We start from the raw sequence: 20,602 nt of genomic DNA, 5'->3' as shown, positions 1-20,602 counted from the left end.
ACGGCGTTATTAGACCCATAGCTATATTATAAAATATAGGTTTAGCTCTACAAACTACAACTACGTTTACATGAGGTTAATGGACGGCAAGGCCAGGTCACTTAATAATAATAATAATCCCGGAAGGGGCGTGGCACTCAATGTGTTAATTGACCTATCTCAAGCCCTGCCCTCTTTTCCTGATCCTCTAATCACAACTGTTGTTTGTCAGAGGGAAGCAACATGATTGGAGGATCAAGAAAAGAGGGCGGGCTTGAGATAGTAACTGAGTACCAATCCAACATGACATCTAACATCTCTTCATTAAAAATGCAGAAAATCAAGTGGCTTTGCTTAGATTTATTTACTGTGATGTCACACATAGCTCTTGGTATTGCTAAAGATTTCCCAAAACTCATATTTAAACGGTATCTGTATCAGTTCATCCCTAAATCCTTTAGTTGATCACTTAAGAATATAATTTCATATCGGACGTACACTATTGTATCGTCCACCTTGTTGCAGAATCGTTGCAGAAAAATATTCTGATATCTGTGTTATGAATTGAGCAGCAGTAGTAGAATTATGGTGATGTTGTTGGATTTTTCAGGAAGTTTTATAACCTGGTGGCATTGGCAATGTTGTTATGGGCCAAGGGCCCAGGGGGAAAGGTCTCCATGTGTGATGCACCTATTTCAGTGTGACTACTGTGTTGGATACTTGATGTAATTATTGTATTACATGACTTGTTTATGTGACCCTTATAATATATAATGTGACTCTGTTTGATCCCTTCCTTCTCTGACCAGGGTTTTCTGGTTCCTTGGCTGTGGGTCCCCCTGCTTTCTGCAGGCAGAACCCCTCACCTCTTCAGTCAGCCTGTACAGAGCTCCAGTACTGGCCAGGTAACTGTGGGTTAGTAGTCGGAGAAGTATTTATTTGATCCATTAAGGTGATGATAACTTAGCATTCATGGGCTATGGAGAAGGACACTACTTCAGCTTGGATTGACAAAAGCATTGCGGATAACATAAGTGTAATGGTATCATGGTCATTAAGAGTTGATTATTATTGGTAAATCTTTTCTGGTACAATGGACAATCTTGTCTTTTGGTTTTGACTAATGTTTTGTAAATGATCTCTTCTGACATTGTTTTCCTCACTGTCTGACTCAGTGTTAATCCAGAGCCGAGGATTTAAAACCCTGAGGAAAACTAGACGACTGCAGTCAGCCTTCGACCGTCCCGTGGAACCGGACAGCTTTACACCGTCTTTCATGAAGGTACTCGGCACTATACAGACTATGAATGACACTCTGCACTATACAGACTATGAATGGCACTCAATGTGGGGCTGTATTAAGTATGGCTGGTCTCATTAATAATGTCACTCGGTCCTAATGTACCCCACAATGCACATCATTTAACATGTCCTCTCTTACTGTTGGATAGGATAGCGTTAGCAGTAACATTAACTACTAAAGATGTGAGCTAATGTTGGCTACCAAATGTTGCAGCTAATGCTATCTACTGTTAATTAAAGACATATCTAACTAACATTCGGTAGCTGACATAGCAGCTCTTAATGTTTGGTAGCAAATATTGGCACTAATGCTTGCTAACAGCCAGGGAGGATGCTAGATGCTTTGCATTGTCCCATAGATGGACTGTTTTAGCCAATTTCTGCTCTACTTAATTAATACAGTCTCCCATTCTCTGTAGTTGTGTCCTGAATGAGTCCCAAACAGGACTCATGTAAGCTAAAATTATATTGAATTGTTTATGGTTACTGAATAAGATTCATCACCATCCTGCGAATGTTCTTAGTCAATTCTGGGTAATTGTAAATATTTTAGCACCTGACCCCCAGCTTTGAAAATGCCAAAATGTATTGGTGTAGTCAGGAAAGCTTTTCATATATCAATATGAAGCTAGTGTAGCATGTATAATGTTACATACCGTAATTCCTCTAATAGTAACCCCGGCTTGTATTTGTTTCAACTGTAGCGGGTACCAGGCTTGTATTAGGAGGAGGCCTGTATAAGAGGGAGGCCTATATTTCAAATTTTCAAACGGATCATAATGAATAAATCAACATTTTGTGTCAGTTTGAACCCAGTAAAATGTACTGGGTTCATTTATTGAAACCAAGTACTGTATGAAATAGTAAACAGTGCAATTACAGGTGGTCACTGGTCATTTCAACGTTTTCAAAGTGAAATCAAGTAACTAGCTCAGTATGCAGCTCAGTATATTAGTAACCCGGCTTGTATTAGGAGGCCGGCTTATAATTGCTTAGCTCAAGAGCGCACCCGGCCATTAATAGAGACCCGGCTTGTATTTGAGACCCGGTTACTATTAGAGGAATTACGGTATACAGTTAAGCTAGGAGCCTGATGTGTTAAAAACTTAGCTAGTTCGCTATAACAAATTTTGTGTGACGGCTACCTTGCAACAGTGTTTGTTTACAGCTCTCATGTGCAACACATTGCATTTAAATCTAAATACATTTCGTTCCACTCCCGATTTATTTTGTTCCACTGGTAGTCTTGCATAGCCAGACCTCTCTCCTCACTTCTTGAAAATGTCTGTGTTCTACTTCTTGGAACAGCTGCGTATGTGAAGCTCTATTTCCACTTTTCAACACTTAACTAATATTACGCCTTGTGCCCCAGGGTCTCCTGACCCGTGAGAAGGTGGAGGTGGAAACTCTAGACAAGATATTGAAGAACAAGAACATACCAGATGGCCATCAGGATGCATTCAAGGGTGGCTTTGCTGAGGGCTTCCTCAAGGCCCAGGCCCTGACGCAACGCACGCAAGGTACATGTTTAAAGCATGCGCACTAGGGGTGTAACGGTATGTGTATTCGTCCTGCGAATTTACGGTACGGCCGTCGCGGTGCGGTACGCGCACCCATATGACGAATACGCCCCACAGCGCACACACACGAGTCCCACATGCAGGCACTCGCAGGTTCCGTGCGAGAACAGCACGCGGCACACCGAGTCCCCGACTTCAGTTCAGACTGAGCGGCGAAAGTGCACGGAGGAGAAAGGCACATTTACATTGGAACAGCTGCAGCGTCATTACAGTTTTCTTTAGTTTTCTTGTTCGCCCAATAACGTTAACCAAATGAAACCAATGGAAAGAAACACACAGACGTCGCCGACACACACGCGCCAACAAACCCATCAAAATTCTCCCCCGCCGGACTCACAGGCACAATCAAAAAAAAAAAAAAAACATACTTTTCCGGACAGATCATCTGAGCTCCACTGTGTTTAAATCCAAATAATCCTCTGCCATTGTTGTAATATGTCATCTGTTGACTGTTCTCTAGTATTCAGTCTCGTCGTGAAGTTAAATTCTCTCTAGTGAAGTGAAAGTGAAACTTAGCAAGGATAAATTGTTTTTTTTTATCCACTTTTTCTCCTATTTTTCTATATTTTCTCCCATCCCAATTTCGTATCATCCAATTCAACCCTCCCCTGTCACGAACGCTGTTTCTTGCCTCCCACAAGCCGGCTGCAATGTGGACTAAGTCATACATAGCACAAGTCCCCTCCGGTACGTTGAGGTAACAGCAGTCGCATCTTTTCACCTGCGCAGCTCGATCTCTCAGTGGCGAGGAGTAACTCGTGGGAGGCTCACGCTGCCCCCGACACTTCCTGATTCTACTGCGCAGGCGCACCAACCGACCTGTAGGAGTCGCTGTCCACAATGCCCGATCCCCACCCATCAGCTTCCCACCCCCTAATACGGCCAATGTGTATTAGTATGAACGACCAGCTAAACTGAAAGCAATGTGGAGCGCTGGGCTCGAACAGGCAAGCCCAGCGTCTCCGTCATTTGTGGCGAGCGCCTTGCCCACTACGCCACGTAGCCGCCCAGCAAGGATAAATTGTTAAAGGGGCACTAGGCAAGTGGATGCCTGAACACAGAATGACACCAGTATCACTGACTACCACGGCAAGCCTATAGACAATTATTCTATTTAATAATAATAATAATTATAATCATTATCATAAATATAATATACCGTAATTCCTCTAATAGTAACCGGGTCTCAAATACAAGCCGGGTCTCTATTAATGGCCGGGTGCGCTCTTGAGCTAAGCAATTATAAGCCGGCCTCCTAATACAAGCCGGGTTACTAATATACTGAGCTGCATACTGAGCTAGTTACTTGATTTCACTTTGAAAACGTTGAAATGACCAGTGACCACCTGTAATTGCACTGTTTACTATTTCATACAGTACTTGGTTTCAATAAATGAACCCAGTACATTTTACTGGGTTCAAACTGACACAAAATGTTGATTTATTCATTATGATCCGTTTGAAAATTTGAAATATAGGCCTCCCTCTTATACAGGCCTCCTCCTAATACAAGCCTGGTACCCGCTACAGTTGAAACAAATACAAGCCGGGGTTACTATTAGAGGAATTACGGTATATAAAAAAAAAAAATTCTGTTGTACCGAACCGTGACTCCAATACCGAGGTACGTACCGAACCGTGCCTTCTGTGTACCGTTACACCCCTAATGCGCACATTATCTGTCTTTATATCCTGTTCGCATTTTATACTTATTATGTATATTTTGGCTTTAGCTTTCATGCCACCTTTGACTTTTGACACTTTATTCATATTTATTATTATTTATTATCATTAACTGTGTACCAAGTCATTATTGCACCCTATATGGCAGAGTTCAGTGGCCTTCATTGGCCTTACGCAGACTCATTCATTGAACGATATTTATTCATAAGTCCATCTGCTTCCTTCTTACCTTTGTGGGTATTTCTCACACAAAAGTATGGTTTGTGCACAAATTACACCCTCTCACTATCCGTCCCTAAGGTTTGCACTGAACTTGGCAAACAGGCCTTTATGTTCTCTGCCCTGCAGCCTGGAAACACTTGCAGACAGATTCGCAGCTAGCTGAGCTGATCCTGATTCAGACGTTCAGAAATGTAGTGAAGGGTTTGGAGGCATTCAATTGGAATTTGTAATTGCTTTCCTTAGCTAGATTCCATTTCCTCTTGTCTGTCTTTGTAGGCATATGATTCTGTGAGTTGCTACTGCATGTCTTGCTATACTGTACTGTAGGGCTGTCCCCGACTAAGGATTTAGATGGTCGACTATGATTGGCCAAAATTTGCCGTTAGTCGACTATTGGTCGACTTAAAAAAATAAATAAATAAAGTCTAATAATTTTTTTTTTTTTTTTTTTATCATTCCATTTGGTCTGTGGGGGGTGCTTAATGTCTGAAGGAGTCGACTGAAGGCTTCTTGTCCTCTGCAAAAGCATGCAATTGGTCCACTGATGGATACATCTTGATATTTGTCTAGTCTAGTGTGTTCATTAGATGGGTGAAATCCTCTTTCTGTGCCTGTTTTAGTAGGCAGTTAGCCTCTGATATGCGTGCCATTAGCGTTAGCCACGCTTCTAGGCATATTTTCTTTTGGAAAGAATGATTTTTTTTTTTAATTCGACTAAGGGGTTGGCCAGTTGACTATGGCTCCTTTCGACCGATTAGTTGACTAATCGACTAATAGGGGTCAGCCCTACTGTACTGTATGTGATTTTAATGTTTGCTTTTATGTTGTTTGCAACACCGTATTGCTGCTACGCTGGCCGTGTGAATATTAAAGGCAACCAACTTGTGTTCGGCTTTTCTCTGATTGGCCGCGCAGGCAAGCGCAGTCGTCCCACGTCCCAAATGAAATCCAAGGAGCGCAAGCGAGCGGCAGCGCGGGCAACCAACTTGTGGCTGCTGTTCCAACGCACTTGTGTTGGGCTGCGGTAGCAGTGGAGCGCTATGAAATGCACTGAACTAGAAAGCGTAACGTTATTATGTTTCGCGTTTTTAACAACCAACTACCAGATTCACTCGTGTATAAACAAAGCCCATACAGTTATGAAATGCGCTGAACTAGAAAGCGTAACGTTATTATGTTTCGCGTTTTTAACAACCAACTACCAGATTCACTCGTGTATAAACAAAGCCCATACAGTTATGAAATGCGCTGAACTAGAAAGCGTAACGTTATGTTTCGCGTTCCATTGATAACGCCATTACCTGCTGTGCTGTAGGAAGCAGAGGTACAGTAAGTTACAGTAGGTGTAGGTTACATGTTTAATCAAAGCCCATACAATTTTTTAGATGAATGATTGTGGATATAATATAGAAAACACATCATTATGATATTGTCAGATGGCGCAAAATACAATGGTGAGTGAGAAATATATCTCCAGTGATAAAACCCAGTGCTCTATGTCTCTATGATACACAGCGTGGATGGGCTTTCAGAGGGAGAGGCATGACTTCGCGACAGCCATATTAGACACTCACTGTACATCAGTGTGGAACTGTAACGTTATATGTTATTTCGCCCGTGGAGGCTGCTGAGCCTGAAGCGCCAGCGGGGCGACGCGGTGGTTTATCCCCGCCTTCCGTGCGCCGCCGCCGGCTTGACTCGGTCCAGCTCCAGCAGCAGCGGCCGTGCTCCGTTGTAGAAGAAGCCCTTCAATGACAGAGCTCTCATATTTTGCGAATGCATAAACTATATCTTAAATTATGGCTATGTGTCTAATATGGCTGTCGCTTATCAATGACTTCGCGACAGCCATATTAGACACATAGCCATCATTTAAGATATAGTTTATGCATTCGCAAATATGAGAGCTCTGTCATTGAAGTGGGTGGTGGCAGCATTACTAACAGTAGCGATTTTTATTGTTTTGTCATGACCAAACATAATCCCAACATAGATAGGAGGTGTACTGTATGTCAAATGTCGGTCATGTGGTGGAAGAGTTTAGTACAGTCACACAACAGAACACTGCTGTAGTACAGTCACACAACAGAACACCGCTGTAGTACAGTCACACAACAGAACACCGCTGGTTCGACCAGCGCTTCTGCCGCGCCGCAAGGGCGTGTGCTAGTGGATTGATTGATTGGCCGTGTGGCCAATCAGAGAAACGCTGAACGAAAAGCTGAACACAAGTTGGTTGCCTTTAATATTCACGCATCCTGGCCAGGGCTCCCTCGGAAAATAGATATACCGGTACATATTATGCAACAATGTTATGGTGGACATTGTGATGGCCCATATTACATAATCACCTTATTTTTTTTTTAACAATGTGCTGGGTGCTATAAGCATATTTGTTTTTCATTGAATCCCATGTCTTCTTTAATTCCATTGGTCAGACTCTCTCAGGAGGACGCGTCTCATCCTGCTGGTGCTGCTGCTGCTGGGACTCTACGGCCTCTCCAAGACCCCCTTCTTATCGGGTAAAAGGCTCCGCTTCCCCTTCAACGCTACTTTGGACAAATTTTTTTGTTTGTTGCACATGAATAATTCGCCCCCCAATGTGTTGATTTCTCTGGCACAACAGAGAGCTTAACCTTGACTTAAACCAAACCCTGTGACTTTGAATTGGATTGAGTGTTTTATAACAGCGGTTTTCAAGGTGGGGTCCAGGGACCCCCAGGCGTCCTTGAGGGGTTTCCAGTGGGTCCCCAGAAAAAGAAAATGGGGGAATATTTTTATTTCACTATTGCTTCATTCACTAGAGGGCAGCCCAATGATAGAATGTATAAGGATTGTTGTAAGGACTGTTCTGTTCATAGGCTTCACACACACACAGTTGTGGAATAACTAAATCTTCTCAGATGTAGACCTGGGACCACATCAGATGGCGGTCCGCGTTACCCCGACGTCTCATCAGCTTGGGGGTCCTTGAGAACCACTGTTTTAGAATGGAGAACCGAGCTTGTTCACTGAACCATGATTCAGTGAGTTGTGGAGTAACTAAAACATCTCGTCGGTGTTGCTCACAGGCACAATACTAACAGTGTTTGTTGTGGTCACTCAGTAACCATTTGTGTTAATAACCTGTGTGTGTATTGTTGTGCGAGTTAATTAACAATGCCATGCGGTGTGATTTCGACCTTTTAATCTAACCATTCTGGACAGTGCGATTCCGAACTACATCAGGCCTGGACTCGGCAGTGGACCCTGTTCAGATGAAGAACGTGACGTTTGACCACGTGAAAGGAGTGGATGAGGCCAAGAATGAGCTGGAGGAGGTGGTGGAGTTCCTCCGGAGCCCACAGAAGTTCACTGCTCTGGGGGGGAAACTGCCAAAAGGTCTGTGTGTCTTTGAAATGCGCAGCTCTTGTTTTTCTGTGCATGGAAGAGTGTGCTCGTTGAATGTGAATTATGTGTTATTTTTAAGGTTTTGTGCAATCAATTTGTGACAACATTTGTAACCGTTTGGGACCTCGCATTCAGTTTTTAATTAATTAATTCAATTGTATTCTCAATGAAAGCACATTATTATACATTACAGTTTTGTGTAGTAACATGTAGTGACATTATTGCATTATGAGTAAGTCGGTAAAAGATTAATAAAAAATAAGAAAAGACAGAAAGATATATATATACACTCATATTTATCACTCACTATGTATGTAAATGTATTCATATATATGAATATATTTACATACATATAATATATAATCCTATACCACATATCCATATAGTAAAGGCCAGGGAAATAATACAGGAAATGTTTTTTTTTCTTTTTTTAAAGGAGAGACAGATTGAGAGCTAAGAATGAGGGTGTGTATACAGTATATACGTATGGGAGGGGTGATGATGAGATGGTGAATATGGAGTAGGGCTGGGCGATATAACGATAAATATCGCGATATATTTTAATAATCGATATCGAATATCGGAATTAAAAAAAAATCGAAAAATCGTTTTTTTTTTTTTTTTTTTTTACCTGCAACAGGGCAGTTTTAAAACCAGAGACAGTGGACAGACTTGTCTTTCTTGTCTGCAACTTAAAGTAATGGCTTTGCTTGTCCAAATGACAATACTGACCAAATTCAGATTTCTTTTTCTCTTGTCCATTTATTTTGTTTGCTTTCTAATTTAAAATACATTTTGAAACCGTCTGTACACAGTAGGCTATGTGTGCTAGCAGAACTAGACTCCAGTCACGAGTCACAGTGCACATGTGCGGTGGTTTGTCCACCAAAAAAGCGCCAAAAGATCGAAAATAAACTAGCAGAGCCAGAACTGTTCAACTCCTCTGGAGCCACAGCCAGCAGAGAAGCCTGTTTACTTTAGCTTTTAAACCAGCTGCAGCCTGAGAACTGGAGTGTGAGGGGATGTAACACTAAAGATGGCGGCAACGACAAAGAATTGCTGCAAAATAAACATACATCTGTTGTTTAATTTTTTTTTTTTTTTACTTTTTTTATACTTATAACAATTCGATAATTATCGATATCGAGAAATAAAATAAAATTATCATATCGTTATCGCGATATGATTTTTTTCCATATCGCCCAGCCCTAATATGGAGTGTGCTGGTGTGTGTTTATACCTGTGGGAGGGGTGATGGTGAATATGGAGTGTGCTTGTGTGTGTATACTGTGGGAGGGGTGATGATGAGATGGTGAATATGGAGTGTGTTGGTGTGTGTTTATACCTGTGGGAGGGGTGATGAGATGGTGAATATGGAGTGTGTTGGTGTGTTTATACCTGTGGGAGGGGTGATGAGATGGTGAATATGGAGTGTGTTGGTGTGTGTTTATACCTGTGGGAGGGGTGATGAGATGGTGAATATAGAGTGTGTTGGTGTGTGTTTATACCTGTGGGAGGGGTGATGAGATGGTGAATATGGAGTGTGTTTGTGTGTGTTTATACCTGTGGGAGGGGTGATGAGATGGTGAATATGGAGTGTGTTGGTGTGTGTTTATACCTGTGGGAGGGGTGATGAGATGGTGAATATGGAGTGTGTTGGTGTGTGTATACTGTGGGAGGGGTGATGAGATGGTGAATATGGAGTGTGTTGGTGTGTGTTTATACCTGTGGGAGGGGTGATGAGATGGTGTGTGTTTATACCTGTGGGAGGGGTGATGAGATGGTGAATATGGAGTGTGTTTGTGTGTGTTTATACCTGTGGGAGGGGTGATGAGATGGTGAATATGGAGTGTGTTGGTGTGTGTTTATACCTGTGGGAGGGGTGATGAGATGGTGAATATGGAGTGTGTTTGTGTGTGTTTATACCTGTGGGAGGGGTGATGAGATGGTGAATATGGAGTGTGTTGGTGTGTGTTTATACCTGTGGGAGGGGTGATGAGATGGTGAATATGGAGTGTGTTGGTGTGTGTATACTGTGGGAGGGGTGATGAGATGGTGAATATGGAGTGTGTTGGTGTGTGTTTATACCTGTGGGAGGGGTGATGAGATGGTGAATATGGAGTGTGTTGATGGGTGTTTATACCTGTGGGAGGGGTGATGGTGAATATGGAGTGTGTTGGTGGGTATATACTGTATACATGTGTGCAACTGTGCATGTATGCTCGCATTACTTTTGAGCCTTTAAATAAGGGGTTATTGGTAAGTGACTAGTGAGCACATTGATAAATGTGCCAGCCTTTCAAAATCCTCTTCTCCTCATCCCTCTTTTCTTTCCTCCTTCCTTCCCTCCCTCCTTCCCTTTAGGCGTTCTCTTGATCGGCCCCCCAGGGACCGGTAAAACTCTGCTGGCCAGGGCGGTGGCAGGAGAAGCAGACGTGCCCTTCTACTACGCTTCTGGGTCTGAGTTTGACGAGATGTTTGTGGGAGTGGGCGCCAGCCGCATCAGGAACCTCTTCAGTCAGTCTTGTTCTAATCCTTCCTCCTTTTCTTTCCGCTGCTCTGTCGCAAATGAGATAAAAATGAATATGAATGGAAGTTCAAGGTCCTATGGAGTGGAAAATAAAGTGATAGAATAATAGAACACACACTTTAACACTACACCATATTTTATCTATTTATTAAAAGAGATTTGCACTACATCCATACCTCATTCTTGCATTTTTTTTTAAGTTAGCATTTTTCTACCTCATTGTCTGCATTTCTACTTCATTGTACTTAGGTTGTACTATATTGTTTTTTTTTGTATATGTATATTGTATATTTGTATATAGTGTTGGGGACTTTATTCCTCTTTTTACTGTATGAAGCACATTCTTAGGGGCTCATACAGAACCAAGCATTTCACTGTAATGTACATGTACTTTATACGTGACAAATAAAAAGAAACTTGAACTTGAATAACACAAATGGTAACAAAAGCCAACGAAAGCTTTAAAACTGTGTTAACTCATCCAAACGCCTCAGATATCACATGGCATTATTACACTCCTGTTATATGTTCGTACTGGCGAATCGTGTCTCGCTCTTTCGCCATATCGAGATATACCTCATCTCCAGTACCTACTGTACTTCATTAACGAAAACAAAGCACCCATGCACTTGACCAGGCCCCGCCCCAGTGTCCCCCTATAAGGCACCAGGCATGGTCACACTCGCCCTTCCTCTTTTTTCGTTTTCCATCATGGACGTGCAGTGCATTCCATGAACTAGCTGTTATGAAATGCAGAGAGAAATTGAACAATGTTGGTTTTTCGCCGGAGATTTGCCAGCCCCTGGAATCTTCTCGGCATGTTCCAACGGCGCGTCGGGCCTGTCCTGGGGTTTCCTCGTCTTTTGACAGCGGATCGAGGGACGTCGCGTGATGTTTAGCTATCGGGCTAACTCGCGCTCAGGTAGGCCCTGTGCCATCAGGCATTAATGTTGGCGTTAGTAATACTGCTTGTTGTCCTGTGAGACAACCGAGTTGTGTATTGGCGCAAGTGGCAGGATATCTGGGTAAACGTGACTCTGAGTTGGACGTTTTATGTGGAGCGCGCTGCTAATGCTGTAATGCTGGGTCACTGTCCCGTTGTTCCCCGCTGTGGGCGGTCACCGCTTTTCCCTCCTCTTAACCGGTTCATTGATTAAGGTCAGTCGGTAGCTAATGTGTTTTTTGAACGGTGTCCCACCCGGAAGCCGACACTTGAGAGCAAGTCGGCCCGGCAGGTGGCAGTATGGACTGATGATGTTTATACTGCCATAGGATGGAATTTAGCTGCGGCCAGTGTCGTGGCTCAGCTGATTGTTTTTCTGTCCACATTGGTGTCTGGTAGTGGGGCTGCAGGGCTGCGGAAACCTGGGCCCCACACCGCCTCACACCATGCAGCCAGAGGTGAGAGCACGGCCTCGTCAGCGACTATGGCGAGGCCCTCGACCAGCGCCCATGTTTCCCCCCGCCTGAGGTACCCTGGGCTCTACGTCAACAGGTGTCCACAAGGCCGACAGCCTTGGCGGCCGAGGGATCGGCTACATTGGATGAGCACGCCCTAAGAAACCGTCGCCGTCCTGCTGTGTGCAGCCCGCTCTCCGATCACTCCCTCCCCCAACACCAGCGGAAAAGGGGCTCAGATTTGTTTCCTTTGGCCGCGGGTCTTCAATGAAGCGCAAGCGGCCCCACGTTTCGCTTCTCATGGGGACAGGGGCTGACACCCAGTTGATGGCTGAGCCTGGGTCTGTCCGTGAGAATGTTGTGCTGTCACGTGGCTCCCTCGCCACGCGTTCTGCGATTGGTGAGCCTGGTGTTACGTCTGTCACCTTCAAAGGTTGTCAGCAGGGGGACTCGAGGCCTCTTTGAAAGAATGCTCAGCGCGGGTTTCCCCGACCTCGCCTTCGCCAGGCCGGGTATCATGTTAGTGCCTCCCACTCCGGAGAGCCCGGTAGTGGTCTGGCAGGCGCGTGTGATTTGGGTGGTAGTAATATCACTGCAGGGCTACGGTGTGTAGGAACCCATGGGGTCCTCACACCTTGCATGTCCAGCTGCAGAATAGCTCCTCAGCGGTCCATGCTGGAGGGGTGTTCAGTGGGGCAGCTCTTGTCACCTGGTATGATGTCAGCTTCTCCTGTATCAAACTGGCCCTTGTCGGGGTCTCCCCTTGGGTGTGATTGCCTCGTGGGTTGTATCAGGGACCGATGTCCCAACTCCACGAAACGCCCTGCCCACACGGTTAGCGGGTCCAGAGTTGGCTACGCACAGCGGGTGGGACCGGGCCGCCTATCTACAGTTCCTAGCGGGCCAGCGCCAAAGGGCGGCGGGTGCGCTTTGGGAGTATCATCACATATGGCTACAGCAGTGCCATATGTCGAAGTGGATGGAGTTAACGTTGAGTCGGGGGCTTGCCTTGCAATTCGCACAACCCCACCCTCCGTTTTCACGTTTGGTGCAGATCCTGTTGTCAGGGTCGGCAGCAGTGACAGCTCTGGCCGACGAGATCCAATCTCTGTTGGCGAAGCAAGCCGTAGTCGTGGTCCCACGGGAGGGTGCGATGTCTGGCGTCTACTCCCGGTATTTTCTGGTGCCTAAAAAAACGGGAGGTGTCAGACCTATACTGGATCTGTCCGTGTTCAATCGTCTGATTATGGCGAGACGGTTCAGAATGTTGACCGTCAAACACCTGTTAAAAGCCGTCAGGGTGGGAGACTGGTTCACCTCCATAGACCTGAAGGATGCGTATTTTCATATCCCGATTTTCCCTCCTCACAGGAAATACCTACGGTTCCTGTTTCAGGGCGTGGCGTACGAATACCAGAGGTTGCCGTTCGGCTACTCTCTGGCCCCCCGCACATTCACCAAGTGCGTAGAGACCGCGCTGGAGCCTCTACGTCGTCAGGGGATACGAATTATTTTCTATCTCGACGACATTCTGCTCCTCAGCCGGTCGGAGGAGGTCGCCAGGTCTCATACCAGGCTGGTGGTGGAATTCCTCACCAAGCTGGGTTTTGCTGTGAACTGGAAGAAGAGTACGCCTCTTCCCAGTCAACAGGTGGAGTACTTGGGCTTGGTTCTAAGTAGGGCTGCACGATTTTGGGAAATAATCTAATTGCGATTATTCTGACAGATATTGCGATTGCGATTTGCGATGCGATTATAACATATTTAAAAAAAAAATTACAAGAAGAATGTTGCTGCTTTCTGTAGTCGGGTCCCAACTGCAAAATTACTGTATTACCCTGTATTATACACTTTTACTATCATGTAATATATACTGCTTTGTGTTTACATGTGATGTATTGTATACATGCACATTTATTATGTTCTTGTGTGATGTATCGCACATTTTATTGCTGTGTGATGTATTGCAAATGTTATTGCTGTCATCTTGGCCAGGTCTACCTTGCAAATGATATCTTGTATCTCAATGGGACTTCCTGGTTTAAAAAAAAAAAATGTTTATTTTTTTTTAATTGCAGGCTTGGCGATTTGATAATTGCATCATTCCAAATCGCGATTTTGATTAAAAAACGATTAATCGTGCAGCCCTAGTTCTAAGCTCAAGGTCCATGAGGGCAACCCTTTCGGAGCAGCGGCCAGTGTCTATCCTCGGCACGCTCAGGGGTCTCCGTCCTGGCGGGACGGTTACGGTGCTGTATGTGATGCGCCTGCTCGGTATGATGGCATCTGCTCACTCTGTGGTCCCTCTTGGCCTCCTCTTCATGAGGAGGATACAGAGGTGGTTTTCCAGTATGAAAATAGACCTGGTGAGAGACAAGTGGAAACGTTTGAAGGTTCCCTTGTCGATACGGGGGGATCTCGCTTACTGGAGGAGGCCTGGTGCCCTCACCAGCGGGTCCCCTTGGGCAGCAGGCGGTCACACGTCAGTCTTCACCGACGCCTCCCTCGCGGGATGGGGGGGGACGTGTCGGAACAACGCAGTGGGGGGCAGCTGGATGGTCCATGCTGCCCGGTCTGCTATGCACATCAATGTGTTGGAATTGAAGGCGGTCCTCCTGGTCCTCAAGCGGCTCGGCCACTTGGTGGTGGGCGAGCACGTGTTGGTCAGGACGGACAGCACGACGGCAGCAGCATATATCAACAGACGGGGAGGAGTACGCTCCATCCGTCTGCACCGGGCGGCGTTCGAGCTCTGGCTGTGGGCGTCTCACAATCTGCGCAGCCTGAGGGCGCTCCACGTCCCTGGCAGGGAGAATGTGGGCGCAGATGTGATGTCGCGAGGCGGTCTTCATCATGACGAGTGGGGTCTACGTCCAGACAGTCAGACAGGTCTGGGACCGCTTCGGGGAAGCCTCGGTGGATCTGTTTGCGAGCAGACAGTCTCACCGGTGCCCCTTGTGGTTCTCGGTCAGTCGGGAGGACAATCCTCCCTTGGGGGTGGATGCCTTCTTGATGTATCCATGGCCGCCCCGGATTCTGTACGTTTTTCCCCCCATACATCTGATAGGTCAGTTGTTGGAGCAGGTACGTCGGGAGCGCAGGACCTTGATCCTGATCGCGCCGGACCGGGGCGCAGCTGTGTGGTTCCCGGTCCTGATCCAGCTCTTGGTAGCCCCGCCGTGGCCTGTTCCTTGGTCATCGCGGGCCCTCTCAAGCGCACGGGTCTCTGGCAGTTCCCTGTGTTGGGCCAGCCGCTGATTGTTTGGCTGGTGAGAGGGTGAGTCTGGAGAGGATGGACCCTTCTGTGGTCGACACCATCCGGAACGCGCATGCTCCCTCCACCATCGTGGTTTACGCGGGTAGGTGGCTTATTTTCTAAGAGTGGTGTAAGGTGGGGGGCTGGGACCCGGTGTCCTGCCCCCTGGACGCTGTCCTTTCCTTCCTTCAGTCTATTTTGGATAAACTGTCTGCTTCGACGGTGAGGGTATATGCCGCGGCTATATCCTCTTGTCATGAGGGGTTTGAGGGCGTTACGTTGTTCAGCCACCCTCTTGTGAAGCGTTTCCTGCTTGGCGCTCGGCGCCTTAAGCCGGTGAAACATTTCTCTGTCTACGAGTTGGGACCTCCAACTGGTCCTCGGCCGGTTGTCCAAGGCCCCGTTTGAGCCTCTTGAGCAGGCGTCTTTGGAACAGCTGTCTTTCAAGACTGCATTCCTGCTGGCCATCACCTCCGCTAAGCGCGTGGGTGAGCTTTGTGCTCTCTCGGTGCGGCCTGAGTGCTTGTCTATTCGTGTCAATAGCGGTGCGACTCTGAGGCCTAATCCAGTCTTTGTGCCAAAAAATATCCGGAGCTCTTTTCGCTCCAGGGATATTGTGGTTCAGGCGTTTCATCCGCCTCCTCACACTGGTGAGTTAGAGGTGAGCCTTCACCTGTCGTGTCCAGTCCGGGCTTTGGGGGTTTACCTCAGCCGGACTCAGGACCTCAGGGCTACCGATCAGCTCTTTGTTTGTTACGGTGGCTCTCGCGCTGGTAACAGGGGAGGAAATTAGGCCACTTTACTCGCCAATTGCGAGTATTTTTTACGTTTGGCGAGTAATTCATGAAGAGCACTCGCCAGTCTGGCGAGTACTAGTAATTACAAAACAAAACAAAAAAATCATTCTGCAATCTGCTGATTCGCTCACTGACACAAACCGAACTCTGACTCCCCCCTTGATTCCTCCCATTTGCGCCACATAATAATCAGACCATAACCAATGAACATCATCGTTGTACAGATGCGCTCTAAGCTCCTCCAATGAACACTCGTTTTCTAGAAGATGCCGCCCATCTAGGGGAAGTGGACAGACCACTGACTGCGCGCAGACCTACAAACTCCTGCCACCGGCAGCCGGCTTGACAACGTAGACAAACTTACAAAAACACATGAGTGGATGAAAATAATTGCATGTAGAGTCGTCGCTTTCGGATATCGGTGCGGTCTGACATGGGGGCGAACAACAGCACGCGACGCGTCTCCTTCGAGTCGGATGAGAATGACAAGTCAACAACATTAGCCGGCTAGCTACCTAGCATGTAACAAGCTACCATAACGCGCATTCAACATAGTGGACTATACTGAGCGGCTTTGCTTAAATGCAGCCGAGTGACATTTTATTATTACCGGGTTTCCCAGCATATCACCACTCGCCCATATGCCCTTCACAACGGTGATGTTGTCATATTTGGCATTCAGAATACACCCGCTGAACCCCTAGCGTTGTCGATTCGGTTCCAATGTATTGTCATCTTACAGCACAAGTACAGTACAACCAGAATACATTTGGCATACAACCAGAGTGCAAATGTAACAAGTCAAGTTCAAGTTGTTTTATTTAGCTATTACATTACAGTGAAATGCTTGGTTCTTTCACTGCCCAACCCAGTATTGATTGAAAACTTTAACAGATTGCAGAATGGGTACAATACAGTACGGCTCAATACACACAATTGTTAAGGGGATGCAGACCAGAGAAGGACTTTAGTCTTGTTTACATCAGGGTCCCCCATTTCAGTCCTGTTTGCTTAATGCCTTGTCCACTTCCTCCACACTCCAATATGTTATGATGAATTGAAAATGGGGGACCCTGATGTAAACAAGACGAAAGTCTTTCTCTGGTCTGCATCCCCTTAACAATTGTATGTATTGAACTGTACTGTACCCATTCTGCAATCTGTTAATACACTTTTCAATCAATCAATCCCTTCAACCCTGCTCCTGTCAAACCTGCTCTTTCCATTCCCTCCATCATGTCCCCCCTTTCTGATGAATATTTCCTGCACTTAAGAGTCAGACACACATTCCTAGTAGTTGAGCTGTGATGAATGAAAACTTTATTTAACAGATTGCAGAATGGGTACAGTACGGCTCAATACATGCAATTGTTAAGGGGATGCAGACCAGAGAAAGACTTTCGTCTTGTTTACATCAGGGTCCCCCATTTTCAATTCATTTTCAATTCATCATTCAGTATAACCTAGACCAGCCCAACCCAGCATCTTTCACTGCCCAGTTCAGCCCAACCCAGTCCAGAATAGTTCCCTCTTTCATGTTAATATGTGATTTAATGATGTAATATTTTGAAGAGTAGAGACAGTGTGATTAATTTACTATGATTGAAAATCAATTTAGACGAAGACGTACAAAGAAGTAATTATCACAATTAGCGATTTTTTTTGTCTGGTAAAAAATCTATTTGGCTGGTAAAAAAAATCAGATACCCGCCAGTTGGCTGGTAAGCCAAAAAGTTAGTTTCCTCCCCTGGCTGGTAAGGCACTGTCGAAACAGCGCCTGTCACATTGGTTGTGCGAGGGCATTGCCCTTTGCTACACGTTGGCTGGGCTGGCCCCCCCCTGGGTGTGTCAGGGCGCACTCCACTCGTGTGGCGGTCTCTGCCGCCTTTTTAGGGGGGGCCTCGGTGGAGGACATCTGTGCTGCGGCCTCCTGGTCCTCCCTGGGTCCCTTCGTTAGGTTTTACCTCATGGACATGACTGGGGGTTCTGTCTCCCAGGCGGTTCTGAGGTCTGGGACCTCCCCTGTGTCCCGCCCTTCGGTGGGTTAGCAGGGGTTTGTGGGTGTGTGCCACGAGGTGATGTGTCACATGTGGTCCCGCCTGTGCTGTGCGTTTTTAGGGGTCTCTAGTTCCCTCTTTTTCGCACTTGGGTGGAGTTGACTGCCGCCCCTTCTTCACTAGGAAGGGGGGGTGACGGGACTCCCCTCCCCCCTGGTGGTAGGGCTTGCGGGTCCTCAGGGGGTACATTTTGTCGGGCCACGCGTCTGCTCTGTCCCAATATCTCGATATGGCGAAAGAGCGAGACGCGATTCGCCAGTACGAACATATAACGATAGGTTATGTATATAACCTAGTTATACGAGTACTGGCTGAGCGTCTCGCTCTTAGCGCGCCCTGAGGTCCCTTGATGGGTTTTTTCTTGATGGAAAACTTTTTCCTGAGGAAGGGCGAGTGTGACCATGCCTGGTGCCTTATAGGGGGACACTGGGGCGGGGCCTGGTCAAGTGCATGGTTACTTTGTTTTCGTTAATGAAGTACAGTAGGTACTGGAGATGAGGTATATCTCAATATGGCGAAAGAGCGAGACGCTCAGCCAGTACTCGTATCCTATCGTTCTAAGTGTGCAGTGCAGTATCTAATCATCCTGCATCTGCAACCCTGTTAATTTTCTTCCAAAAGGCAGTAGAAGAGATAACTTAACTAGATTATTAAATACAGTGCATTGATACAGAATCAGAAAAGACTGAATTGTGATTATTACAAGAATCTATAATTTTACTATCTATTCCTCCTGTCATCTAACCTCAACATCTGTCTTTCCCTTCTCGCTGTCTCCTCCAGGGGAGGCAAAGGCCAACGCTCCCTGTGTGATCTTCATCGATGAGTTGGACAGTGTGGGTGGGAAGAGGATCGAGTCTCCCATGCACCCTTACTCCAGACAGACCATCAACCAGCTGCTGGCTGAGATGGATGGGTATGACTCTAAAGATGACATGGTGTCAAATATGAATTCAGATTACGACTTGTGATTGACTGAGATTACATTCCAACGAGTGCCAACATTGTTTGAAAATGTCTTTCTGAAAGCATCGCTAGTTTACTTTCTGTTGATAAATTACACCAATCGGAGAGATATATTTGAACATTTAATGTATCGATATGTTTTCTCACAGCTAGATTCTTCTGCCCTACATCAGCAAAACGGCAAACAGTATTGTGTTCATTATTAATTAATTAGTTAATTAATTAATTAGTGTGTCAATAAAACAATTATGTACTCCCATCTGTTAACCAATTTTAATAAACTTGAGTCCCTCTATAAACAAGCAGTAAAAATGTTCGACAAGAAGCCTCACAGGTATCACCACTGCCATATTACCCAGAAGAATAGACTAATTTATCTAGAGAGCATTAAATTGTACAGCAACGCTTGCCTTGTTTTTAAAAATGTTCACGGACTGGCTCCCCCACCACTGAGTCTGTATGTAGCCAGAAAGGACAATAGAAGACACACAAGGTCCTTACCCAAAGGGGACTGCGTGGTTCCGCTCAGGAAGAGTGCATTTGGACAATCCGCATTCTCCGTTAGAGCCACACAGTACTGGAACACTATGCCTACACATATCCGGACCTGTAACACGCTTCAACAATTAAAAAAAAAAACTGTTAAAATCTGTCTCAAAGAACACCAGAGCTGCACCCACAGCTAAATTCATTAACTGTGTGTTGTGTATGCAATTCAGCTTTATTCTGTTGTATGTGTATTTTTGTTAAAATGTGTATATTGTGATTTTGTATTTTATGTAGGCCTATTTGATGTATGTTATGTGTGATAACCTTTTGTATCACTTTAGGTTGATGCCCTTTTTAACATCTTGGCCAGGGACTACAGATGAAATCTAGCCTTCTGGCTAATTCTGGTGTATTTACATTTTTAACAGTTTGAGTGCCAGCCATTAACACTTTGATCGCCAGGGTTAAATTCATAATTTACCATCCCTCGCCAGCCCTATTTAACATGGAGAAGTTCCCCTTCTTTGCAGGGCTATAACTTTTTAAATTTTATTGCTAAATTGACATTACTATGGCCCATTCAATGTCTTATATCTATTGTTCAGGGTGTAGCAACGTTATACTTTTTCACTCACATATTCATACTAAAATACGGTCTAAAGTATAAGTATGTTTTTATCGTTTTCTGCAGCTTTCTCCAGAACTTGATCTATAGCCCTAAATGCATTATATTGATGATGAAATACAGTTTGGTAGGAATCTGTGCGAGATAAAAAATTTCAAATGGACGTACTTCTAGAAGTTACTACGTATGATCTGATGATGACCGGATGGGGGGGGGGTCGTTTATAATTCCGTGGGCAACGTTATATCATTCATCTAGTGTGGGTGATATGATCATTAGAGCAGTTAGTATAGAAGACGTTACAAAATAACGCTGAAACTCACCGTAG

At 45.5% G+C, this 20,602-nt stretch overlaps 1 protein-coding gene across 2 annotated transcripts in view; it reads left to right on the top strand.

Annotated features, from left to right (window-relative positions):
• yme1l1b (YME1-like 1b) overlaps nt 1-20,602 on the top strand; it is a 41,735-nt gene that overhangs the window by 2,630 nt on the left and 18,503 nt on the right. The window contains exons 4-10 of one of the 2 annotated variants that reach the window (XM_084327411.1): nt 789-884; nt 1,155-1,261; nt 2,654-2,801; nt 7,205-7,288; nt 7,995-8,147; nt 10,521-10,673; nt 18,978-19,110. In XM_084327411.1, coding sequence (XP_084183537.1) covers nt 789-884; nt 1,155-1,261; nt 2,654-2,801; nt 7,205-7,288; nt 7,995-8,147; nt 10,521-10,673; nt 18,978-19,110 — 874 coding nt within the window. Of the gene's footprint in view, nt 1-788; nt 885-1,154; nt 1,262-2,653; nt 2,802-7,204; nt 7,289-7,973; nt 8,148-10,520; nt 10,674-18,977; nt 19,111-20,602 lie in introns of both variants that reach the window. The other variant, XM_084327410.1, reaches the window with a different exon arrangement.

The sequence above is a fragment of the Notolepis coatsorum genome (assembly GCF_963971535.1).
Source record: "Notolepis coatsorum genome assembly, chromosome: 13".
Taxonomy (NCBI): domain Eukaryota; kingdom Metazoa; phylum Chordata; class Actinopteri; order Aulopiformes; family Paralepididae; genus Notolepis; species Notolepis coatsorum.
Note: the sequence above shows the minus strand (reverse complement) of the source record. Positions and strands in the feature narration are given on the sequence as shown.